Below are 12,568 nucleotides of genomic sequence, written 5' to 3'. Positions count from 1 at the left end.
AAAAGAAAAGTACTTTATGGGTTAGAGATTGGCCTCAGTGCAGAGTCTGATGAGGCCATACAACCAGCAGACAAATGGAAGTTTATCATATATACCTGACCATGCATTAGCAGTGAAGTTTACCAATCTTGAGTCGACATCATATTGACATAACAATAACAGTGACAAGGGATTGTGAGACACAGAGAGTTAAACAAGGTAGAAGATAGCTGTTGGAGTCTGTTTAATTCTAGTAGCATAAGGATAACAGATTTACTACACTGAAAATTTGAGAAAAAATTCTAAGCTAATTTACAGATTTCAGAGTGCTTGATAAAAAAGCATGGAAAACACTGCTAGGGTGAGCATATCCAAATGTTAAGTTCTATGTGTTAAAGGTTTTTTTCATCTAAATTACCAGGTACATGAGTGATAAAGAATGATTTTTTAAAAAATAAAGAAAAAGCCTAAAATCAAACAGAAATAGCTATTGCCACAAAACAAACCTAGAAAGCAAGACCAGTGATTACATGGAATTATGCAGCTGAAAGTGGGTACTATAAACATGCCCAGCAAGAACTAGTGCAGCTTCAAAATTTGTGTCTGAAAAGATTTAAAATTGTATCTCCAAACTGAACTTCACATAGAGATAAGCTATGTTACTATGAAGACTGTTAGAAGTGTGTTCTTCTCATTCCAGTGTGTCTACAAAATAAGAGACCTCTTCCACGTCTTTGGCTAGGACATAGATGCATGCAGAGAGCTTTTTGCTCAAGCTCAAGGTAGAACTAAAAGTTACTGACTTGTGACAGTTGTGATAGCAGTTCATGTTGCTTAGAAGAGAAAAAAATCACTGAGGAGAGGGACTGGAAGATCTTTACCACCCCTGAGAATTGTCCTGAACCACATACGTGCATGGGTTCATGTAAGCTACACAGCCACCCCACACTGCATTCACACTACAGCTACCCCTGGCAACTTGCATTTCAGACAAGCTGTATTAATAACTGGTTTTTGTGTCTGTTTTGCATTTATTTATATCTTTATATATAAAGACCAGTGTTGATAGCTGGCTGGGTATTTGAGTAACAAGAGATAAATATACATTACCGTATGTAACATTATTATTACCATCTTTAATGATGATGATGATGATGATGATGATGATGATTATTATTATTATTAAGCTATTTCAGGTCATAAACTCCGTGATACTTTTCAAAGAGGAAAGGAACAGGCTGGGCAGTTCACAATGGAGCAGTTCAGGTGCTTGCATGAAAGCCTGTCTCAATGAACTATCGCAGAAGCATTTTAACAATACACAAATTATGCTTCATGATGACACTATATCTAAATGCAGTTTAGCAGTTAATTTAAATGTTCTGCTATAAACCACAACATAGAGAAACAGTGGAGTACGTTCCTCAGGCACTGTATTGTTATCCTAAAGAAAGATGAAATGCATATTTTATGCTTTGGATTGTTGAAGTTAAATGGTAGTATTCGTTGCAGGAACAAAATCCTCACTATATGGGAAACACATATATTGAGGGAATATTTAAACAGATCGTGTGATCCCACTTATCAAAAGTTCAGTGAATCCTCCTGTAAAAATAACTAAGTATCACGAAAGCACTGTCTAGAATTACTAATTTTTCCAGAAGAGGGTTGATAGAACCCCTTATCTTCACATCATTAATATTCATAGTCTAATAGCAGCCTTTGACTCAGCTAACTTGAGTTAGTGTGACCCAGAGCAAAAGCTCAACTTCTACATCTTCCAGGATACATCATCTTGTCCTAATGACAAGATCTGTATTTGCATATAGATCATTAAGTATGTTTGAAGATATAGTCCATAATATAATCCTTATTTTCCATACTAAGGAAATAAGTATATATTTCCTTACTCTAGGAAATCCAATCACTTTCTTATTTTTTTTTTCACAGCTGTTTAAGGGAAACTTTCTCATCTTTCTAGATTAAGGGCAGTGATAGTGTAATCTAAGTAAGCTATCATTTTACCTGAAGTCTTATTTAGACTATAGCCATATATAAGACTACAAGACTTAAAGATGGTGTCCTGAATATGGGCTCAGACTAACCTGTAAGTCACAGCCACAAGGCAGAATATCAGACAGCTCAGGAGAGTGCTCCAAACATTGACATGTTGGCTGCTGAGGAAACGAAGGACAGAAAAAAATGCTAACACCATAGTCTTTGTTCTATGAGGTGTCTATTTAGTAGATCATAAGGATTGTTTTATCCTTACCTTGTTTTCCCAAGTTGTTCATACACCTTCTATCAGAAGCTACTACCCGGATTTCATGCTTTGGATTTTTTAAAACTTATTCTGTACTGACATAGTTTTCAGGATCTTTCACTGTGAGAGGGATAATAATTCTTGAAACTAATTCGTACAACATGGCCCAGTCTTGTAATATCTGTGCTCCCACTATTACTGTGTAAAGCTGACTGCTGCTAAGCAACTCTGCATTTTGATGTTACAAAAAATTCAGTGGAATGCAAAGTAACCTGTATATCAAAAAATGCTGTGTGACTTTTTATATATGTCATAAAATAAATTCCTACTTTATTAATTAATTGTCAATGCAGTTAAATGGATCATCTACCAACAGAGCCTTGTAAGCAATTACTGTGTTTTCCTCTGAATTGGACCACATCTTTTCAGTGCTGGAAAGACATCAGCCTACATGGATAATAAACCGAGTGTCCAACACAAGGAAATGTCAGAAATGCAAGATTGTATTAGACAATAAATGCCTGTTAAGTACTAGTCAAAAAGAGGGAAGAGTTTTGTAATATTCAGTTGTACATATTTACGCACACTTCCAAATTATTCTTCCTGATCATTGAAACATGAGAGTATCTCACAACACTTCTGTAACAATAAATATCACTAGAAGTAACACCCTTCTGGTGAAATACACCACAAATCAAATATCAAGATATCACAGAATGTTGTAAAGTGAATTAGTGCAGACTTCAACATCCAAGATTTGAGACCATAACACTAGAGACCCCATCCTCTTAGTCTCTTTCCAAACTTTGGGAAGAACACCTTGGCCCACCTTGGGCACAAAAGATGAGAGCTTGAAACACAGAAATCTCAAATAAAAATTACATTTATAGAGCAACCATAGCACTCAGTATGTGAGACCATGCTTTATTTTTCCTCTGTTTTTCCCAGTAAGTGTCACAAATTTTACTTCCAATGAACAAAAATAAAAATTACACAACTCAAAAAATGTACCCTGACCAGCAGTAGCTATGAATTTATAAAGTAAAATATAATTACTATTCAGCTACACAGAAACTGTCTAATATATTGCTTATTTTTCCCACCTAAATTGGCAATATCAAAAATACTAAAGTAGGCAGAATATTTGTGCTACAATGTCATAATGACACCAGGATCTTGGAAGACTTACTAATGTACATGCTGTGCCCTGAAAGCCTATATGGCTAAAGAGTTTCCAGAAATCGTCTCAGGGGAAATGAGTTTTCCCTCTCTGCAGCAAAGAAAATTTGCCCACCTAGTTGTAACCCACGCAGTATTTGAAAACTGCACCTGGGCACCACAGGGAGCAAATGAAATCCATTCAATTCACATCCATAAATAGCTCATTTTTTCTCAATTGGTAAGAAAAAATTACTGATTTTCTACTGAAAGGACAGAGACTGATCTAACATAGGTCATGTTGACACTGTAGCTAGCATGGGGCACATCATCTGATTACATTCTCCTCTTCCCAGTTTCCTTCTGGGCTGTACTCACACATAGCAAGGTTTGAGCTGGCTCTCAGTTTGTGAGTCAGGACTTTTTCTAGGCTAATCTTCCCTTCAGGGATAAATAAGTTGTTTATTGCTTGATTTCCGTGCAAGTATTTTAGGCCAAATCTGATTTTACGGCTATAAAGCTTACAAAAGGTAGAGGAGGAAGACAACTGAGTGAGAAGCCCCACAGTATTTCACCCCCTTCAGGGAGACATGCACAAAAATTTCCAGGCCTCTGTATCTTACTCCATCTCTGTGGATACACCTATGTTCCCCTACCTGTGCCTGACAAAGATCTACCTCGGAGTGTTTTGCCTTATCCAAGGCTAGAGAGATTACAAACTTGCAGGATCCATTGGTTACTGCAATAAAACAACAAGGAGACGTGACACTTGCATTTGGTCTCCATCACACAATGGTGTAGTGGTGGGCAATTTTTCACTTTTGTTGCAGTCTTTACTGCAAGAATTAGGGTCAGAATACTAAGTGTTCAGTGCACTCTGAGAAGTCTGAGACTGCAGTAAACCATACCAGTCTGGCCTTTTCTGGTTCTGAAATGGGATTTATTTCGCTCGTTGTCATTCACTAATAATACTGTTAAAATGGGAAGAACACTTGATAATATGGAGAAAAGAGTTTATGTTCAAGTTACAAATGTTCTTAGTGAATCTGAAGGCAATTTTATTTCTTGCTATCTCATGAGAAGAAGGCTCTTTAAAGGTTGATAACTAGAGCTGACCAGCTCATCATATATTCTTTTTTACTATATTTAGAAGGTAATAGGCACTTTTCAACCGCTCCCTTTCAGAAATCCACTCTGAAGATTTTTGGCCAAGGTTGTCTTTTCCTGTATGAGATGCCAGGAACAATGAGTTCACATTCATGAACTCAGTATAATGAACCATACATCTTCTACTACTTTAGACTTAGCAGCAGGCATGTTATGACACAAGAAGAATCACCAAACCAAGAATGGTTTCACTGGTGATAAAGATATCAAAAAGCAAAAATGCATTATTTGTAAGTGTTGCAAGAATATTCCTCAGGACTATCAGCAGTGATGAAACAAACCCTCCTGGAAAGAAACTGCAACTAGATTAGTTCCTGAACTCTGTGCTGCATAACTCCAGCCCTTGGACCTTTTTAAGTTAGAAGTGGATTGAGAACTGCATTCTGAAAGTGTCTCATAGTTACTTGTAATAGAGTTTTCAAGTGTTCTGAAATCAGAATGCAGTCCTAAGTTTACTCACATGATCTCATCTCCAAATACACGCGTATCTGTCATTAAGATTGTTAGATTTTATTGTAAATTATATATACAAGATAAATGTTCATTTAAAAAAGTGTCAAAGAGTGATCATGATTCCGCAACAAAATTCTTTACCTTCTCCAGGTAAAAAGTGTGCAGCATTGACTTGCCATGGGAATTATATCCTCTATAATTTGAATTAATAATAAAGTCACAGAATCACCATACAAGTCAGCTATTTTCAAGTAAAAGGCAGATGTTTATGGCAAACTTAGAACCCTTTTAGTCTTAGAATTTGTTCATTATAAATGCATATAAAAATATATATGTTTTATGGTCATGCTCACAATGTTTCTTATGGAGATAAAAATTCTTTTGTAGCCATTAAGGATTTTGCCTATGCTGCATTAAATTCTGTGATTCTCTTATGTCAAAATGAGATCCATTAGCATATACTGCTTGAAAATTAAATTGGTCAGTAAAGGGTCTTGTAGAAAAAAATCGGGGTGAAGAAAAATAACAGAGGAGATCAGACAATAAAAGGAAAGAAAATGGGATGGACTTCTAAAATGAATGGTGTGTTATACTCTGTCAAAATGCTCAGCAGTCCCTTCTGCTATTTTCTATAGTAGCAGAACATATTTTCTTACTATTGAGTGCTCCAATTATGGATTAAAAATCTAGAAAGACCTGGTTTGTAGTACCAGCCCTGGTACTTAGCAAGAGCTAAAGAATAAGACCCCTGGAAGTTTTCTTCCGTGCTGACAATAAGAAATATCATGCTTGTTGCATACAACAGAGATCGTTGCTTTAGAAAGAGTAGTACTGCTCATGAGAGCTGAGAGCACTTCCCATATTAGACTTGCCTTGCACATTGCCAATACAAGCCATTAGCCATTATTATCCTACAAAAGCCTTTCTTAGATCTAGAACAGTATAGTATCACTATGGAAATATTGTTAATCTTACTGTAAAGAAAGTTGAAAGCTATAAGAAAAGGAGGCATTGTTTTTGTGCACCTTAGAGAAGCCAAAAATAGCACTGTTTTCCTAGTCTTTCCTACAAACCACATATAAATGTAAGACAAGTAACAGGGCTGTGGTCACAATCTTTTGATTTACTAATCAGTGGAAAGCCACACTACCATGCTACAACTAGCAAATTCCAAATAAGACGCATCATTGAACAAAAGATAATGAATTGTGACTAACAAGATTTTATATTAAAAAGAAGTAGAAAAAAACAAAACTTGCACACTGTTGAGCTACATGCAGAAAATGAATATGTGCTTAAGTTGCATAATTATATTTGTAATTACCGTTTCCTTCTGTTGACTTGTCCTGTTTGGTCATTGTGATATTTCACAGGGCTGCTGCAGGTGCTCCCTATACAGGAGAGCGTCTGGAGGCTGAGTGGTTCAAGATGAAGCACACCACAATATCATCCTCTTTGTCACCGAATGGATGGTGCTGGTGAAGTTTCACCCACTGAAATATAAGAAGATACTAATTTCGTAAGTGATGAATCTTTCATGAATGCTTAGTTTACTATTTAGCTTTGGCATGCTAGGATTAAAAGAATCAAAGAAGTTATTCACCTTCTTTATTATTATTGCTGAAAAAACTCTTCTGCAATGTACTTACTTATGACTAACACTAACATTTAAGTGCTTAAGTGCCTTACTGAGGAAGGAGGTTGCACAATGTCCACATGAGTATGCTCTCATGCTGTATACCAACCTACAGGTCTGCATGTGGAGGAAGATACGTAGATTATTTTTCTGTCAGGAAAGTGAGTTTTTACCTTAGACATGCTTAAATTTCATAGGTTTAATAGAACAGCCTGACACTGATTTAAAAAATCTTAGCAAAATTAGCCAGATTCTGATATATCAGCTGGTTTACATTTGCATCTCCTTGCAGTTCTATTAGGACTCTCACTTCCGGATATTATGCCCTAAATTTACCAGTTTTACCCAGATTGGCCTTTTATTTAAATTAACAGTGAAAGAAAGACAAAATGTAGTTTACAAGACAAGTCAGGCTTGGAAGTAAAAATCTGGAAGACTATGTTACAAATAGAACATGAAATGCAATTCTTGCATTAAGTATTTGTATTTAACTAGATGATTCCATCATAACTCCTTATGTGAAATTCTTTCAGTGCCATCCAGCTGAAAAAGGGTGTAAGCATCTGCAGAATAGCTTACCTTCTCAGATGCTCCTCAGTGGTTTCTGGATCCTCTTACACTCACAGCTATGAAAGCCATTTTTTTTCTTTGGAGCTGTCATTCAGGTGTCTGGAGGAAGTTTATCTGGAAACTAATCCAGTGATGATAGCTACTTTACCTTTTCATTTTCAAACTTTAGCATTGGGCTGAGGTTTGTTTTGTTTTGAAACATATGCCTATTTCTGTTAGAACATTAAAATCACACATTTGAAATATTCCTGAAGAGATTAAGCTTGCCTTTACAATTATAAGAGTCCCTGTGCTATAAAATATGTTCTCTGAACTAGTATTATTTCCTTTTGCTGCATTCTTATATTAGTCATTGCATAACATCTTAGATCCTGTGTTTTTATATACTTGGAAAAGACTTCTAATGCAAAATAAGAAATTTGAGAAAGCACTCAAATAATCGCTGAATATCCCTAGTTAGACTATGTTTTAAGTATTCAGAAAAGTAATAATTCTGTTCTAAAAATTCATTTGGTAGACTTCTGTATTTCTTCAATAACAGAAAGAAGAACATCTTGGGAAGAATGATGAGCATGGATTCCCAAGCATTTGCAAAAAGAAACAGTCAAAAAATTCTAACAAGATATTTTGTAGTTGCAGTCAAAATGGGACAATAGCACTGGTCCTATAAGCCTTCTTCAGAATTTAAAGTTAAAACTCACGTCTATTAGCCACATTGAAAAATATTTTACTGGATGTATGAAAAGGAAAGGGACATATATTGAGGGCTGACTTATTAATCTTACCCTAAAAAAAGGACAAAACTTGAAAATCAGAGCTGCAAAGGCGGTATTTAAAAAGATACATAAACAAAAGAATTAAAGTCATATATGCAGTCTGAATGCAGTCTGCAGGTAAACAGTTGCTATGACATATGTCACTTGCACATTCCATTTCATTTGTTTCTTAAGGTGTCCTGACCCAGTCAGCAATCAGATTTCATAAAGTACTTTTATCAGAGTACGACTTGTTAGTGTTTCCAGTCTGGTTTGTAGTTTATATTTGTGGCTGTAGAGTCAAATGTTTCTCTAAGTTCCACTACTTGCTGCCCTCATCAATGTGCCACTGTGCGGCTGCACACTGGATCACTAATCAAAGTAAATAATCAATTTCTTAAGTCAGCTTAGTGCAGTGATCCCATCCACAGCACAGTCCACAAACAATTGTATTAGCACAGAAGAGCTAGTCAAATTTTGACATGATGTGGGAAAGGGCAGCCAGGGTCAGGAGACAGGAGACAGGAAGAGGCTGCAAACCTTTGAAGACAGACTTGTCACTGGAGCTAACACAGCAAGGAGATACGTGCTAGATTTCCCTTTACCCTGGGAGTTCAAATACTAATCAGAGATTGAGAACAGTCTTCATTAACACTAGGTTCTCTTTACAGCACACAATGCTTGAAAGACAAAAAAAACGAAAAACCCCCCAAAAAACCAAACCAAACCTAATAAAACTAAAACCCAAACAAACAAAAAGACCCCAAACAACTTTAACTTAGCTCTATACAATAGCAATGAAACCAGAACAATACTGAATGCTATTAATAAATAAAAAATTACAAAAATAGCCCTAGAGCAGGCAGGTTTAGAGAATTGGCCTTAGTCCTGACTGAGTTTGTTGAAAACTGTGAAAGTTTCCATTGTTGGCAATCACATCACATTTTATTCCCTATGTTCAAATCTGCATCTCTTTGTCAAAAACATTTAGTATATATTCTAAGAGCTGAAGCATGCATGGCAGGCAAAAGCTGAGGATGGAGATACACAACTATCTCTAACTCAGCTGAAAACCCATAATGAAGGAGAAGTGGAAAGTACTGGTCTGCATACCGGTCTGCATACTGCTAAAGTGATAACCCATTTGATAGTCATCTGCCAAACAGATAAATCTACCCAAGCAAAAGAGCAATGACACCAAAGAATGACAACTTAAGTATGTTTTGTGCAAACATTAATGCCTCAGTAAATCTGCAATGTCGATTTTGCTTGTAAATGGCTTTTAAGTTACAGTGCCACAACCTTTGCACAAAGAGCCGCTGTAATTTCCTTCTTCATATTTCTACATAGCAGCTAAAAACACTTTGTACAACCATGAAATGCACTGAATGCTGATTTTTACATGTTTCAAGGTGAATTTTTCCTCTGTTTCTAAACTTAATCCAAAACTTAGGGCAATAAATTATTTTCTGACAGACTTGGCTAAAGGTTACTCTCTTCAGGACAGAATTTTAAAATGCCATTTTGTTTAGAGGCACACAAAATGTATATTCTGCCTGTTGAAGGACATGATAAAATCAGGGAGCTCTGGAAGTAGATAGGAAAACAATGTGAACGCATGGCACTGTCACTGTGCTAGCAGAAACGCTTTTTTCATTCTAATATACTACTTAATGTCAATCTTTCGCTAACTCTGCATTTGAATGACTCAGAGGAGTCTGAACAGCATTAACTGGTAAGTCTGTGCCTACAACCCCCATTATCCCTTTAGCTATCCCTATAGCTTTTTCACAGCTGAGTGGATGATTTTGCCAATCATGTCTGGGAGCAGCAGGAGACTGCACCAGGAAGCATCTGGGGTAGGATAGGGGTCAAAACTTCCTCTAGTGGCATCAGCCTGCAGCAGTGCTAGCAGAGCAGGGAAGTGACACTGACTCTGGCACTGGGGGGACCCTGGCAAGGGTGAAAGGCACAGTCAGATGACAAATCAGATTGATTAATTTCGTGCCAGAAACTTCCAAAATCTGACTCACAGTCTTTTCGAATATTAATTAATTCCCAAGTCAATGAGTACAGCTGTTGATTAGGGAATGCCATAAACATTAACATTATGTTACATAACGAATTCCAAACATAACGAATGCCAAACAAGTAACATTATGCTGCACAGGTATTGACTGAGAAAAGAGTTACAGATTAAATCTTCTTGTAGACAGACTTTATTTGTGTAGAGATCTCTAAGCCCCTGGTGAAAAGGAAATTTAACGACTAAGTCAAAAAAACTACAGGGAATTCCAACACACTTTTACAATTACTCTTTGTAAAGCCATTTGTACTTCTCTGACATTTCTGAAATACTGTATTTCATGTTTTTCTGAAAAAATGGAATTTAACCTAAAAGTACAGCAGGATGTAATTTTCATTAGATTCTCATGGTAGAAAAAAGAACTGGCTTGAGAGAAAAAACATCAAAAGTCTCACAAAGAAGCCATTAAAAAAAATTCTGATCAATTGATGTGAATGACAATAAATTTGGGTGATATGATTTAGAGGAATTTATCCAAATTGGTCTTGATCAATGAATTTATCCTGCCCTATTAGTAATTGGAATGTCTTATTAAAACATCAAAAAACACTTTATAATCCTAAATATTCACTAAATATTCACTAAAATTCTGTAATTATATTTTAAATTAGAAAAGGAGATATTTAGCAGCGTTTCTACAGATCCATATGTTCTGTTCTTTGCACCACTTCTGAAAATTTGTAGCTGGAAGTGTTTGGGAATTTCATGTGAAGAAAAGCATATATATATTTCCTCTAATGATAATGCTACTTAGAATGAAAAAATTCTACTTAGAATCGTATTCTTGTCTTTATTCTACCCAAAATGAATGGCTGAGTGAGTGGCCATTAATAGAGTTGCTTTCTTTATTAAAATCCAGCAGCACACACTGCCAGCAGAGACTTCCAGTGTGACTGCTGTTAGCACCTGCTTTGCTGACAAATGGGCACACTGCTCAAATAATTGCATTTACTACTTAGTTGTGGCTGCTCCCAATGGAGAAACTCCAGATCTTTTCCATGCCTAGAAAAATACCAACATGTTCAAACCCTGGACACGTAAATTGAGGCTTAAACTACATGCGTGAAGCCATAAAATCACATTCTCCCTAAAATTGAAGCTAAAAAGTTAAGAATTATTTGCAACATAAAAGATCCTTTGAGAAAAAAGCATGGTTAGATGTAATAGACACTAAAGCCTGTCTCAAAGATAGGATTTGGACAAAATTCAGATCATCAGCTAATACTCTGAAAATATTGCAGAAAACTGCACCATTATGATGTGCTAGTGAGCTTTTCTTCCCATAAGCTTTGGTATTTGCAGGAAGACAAAGGTAATTTTGCAAGAGTTTTTTCAGAATACCCTTGTCCTTGTGTCTTAACACAACAGCATTGTGTCATCATTTAGCAACACAAGATCCTTGGGAAAAACACAGCCTTGTGTTCCTGAGCACAAAGATCTCCAGCACCACTGAGATAAAATGCCTCAATTAACATTTTAAATCTCTGGTGTTCCTGGTACTCCAAGCCCTGGCTCACCCTTCTAATCATCCCCAAGAGTAGATGAGACAGCTGGGTATGAGCCGTGGAAAGAACTTTCTTTTCTTTTCCTCCTAAAGCTTCTTGATGCCTCAGAGGTATCACTATCCATTTGCTGTGGTTAACATGCCATTTTGCACTGTCCTGGCCAAGGCCTCTCAGCCAAATTCTGAGAAATAATTTTGTAATTCTATTAGCACATACTTGTTTTCATTACATGATTCAACACTCACACATTAATTGCAGTTTTCCACACAGACATATTCATGCCTGTCAAATTATATTAATTGACTTAATGCTCCTCATTTATGCAGAAGTAGAGAAAAATTACTGTTTTATTATTTCCATCATTCTTTGGCTATCAAAATAATGAGAAGTGACTGGACAGAGCCTTCAAGAACCTTAAAAGCCTATCATTGTGTTTGTAAAAATGTTCAAAGATAAAAGCATAGGTAGTGTTGATGAATGATATGTCATATCTCTAGCTTCTATATAGATGGATAGATACATACATACACACATACATACTTACATACTTACATGCATACATACACACACACACAGATGACAGAGAGCCAAACAGACAAAACTGGATTACAATTTGCTGGGGAAAACTCCAGTGAATAGGGTAACATGAGACACTGGTGGGGACGTGCAGGACTCCATCCTCGGCCCCAAGGTCTTCAAGATTTTTATTAACAACTTGGACACAGGACTCAAAGGAATACTTGCAGATGTCCCTAAATGGAAGGGCTGTCAACTCCTTTGAGGGCAAAATAGAGAGATGTACAATCCCCAACCATACGAAGTTTAACAAAGACAAGTGCTGGATTCTGCACCTGGGATGAAGTAACCCTGTGTAGTGGTTTGGTCCAAAATACTCATTACTGTTTATCTGCTGTGAGATAAGAATTAGGAGAAATGCAAAACAGGCACCAAACTTGAAAGAATATAAAGAAGTTTATTAACAGACCTAAAAGAAGA

At 36.4% G+C, this 12,568-nt stretch overlaps 1 protein-coding gene across 1 annotated transcript in view; it reads right to left on the bottom strand.

Annotated features, from left to right (window-relative positions):
* Positions 1 to 12,568, bottom strand: part of TMC1 (transmembrane channel like 1) — an 82,502-nt gene that overhangs the window by 52,287 nt on the left and 17,647 nt on the right. The window contains exon 2 of the mRNA XM_042013127.1: positions 6,345 to 6,513. Coding sequence (XP_041869061.1) covers positions 6,345 to 6,378 — 34 coding nt within the window. The 5' untranslated portion in view covers positions 6,379 to 6,513. The remainder of the gene's footprint in view (positions 1 to 6,344; positions 6,514 to 12,568) is intronic.

This window comes from Corvus kubaryi, unplaced genomic scaffold (assembly GCF_017639235.1).
Source record: "Corvus kubaryi isolate FWS band 111438036 unplaced genomic scaffold, C.kubaryi_AGA036_p1.0 split1-37296, whole genome shotgun sequence".
NCBI lineage: Eukaryota > Metazoa > Chordata > Aves > Passeriformes > Corvidae > Corvus > Corvus kubaryi.
Note: the sequence above shows the minus strand (reverse complement) of the source record. Positions and strands in the feature narration are given on the sequence as shown.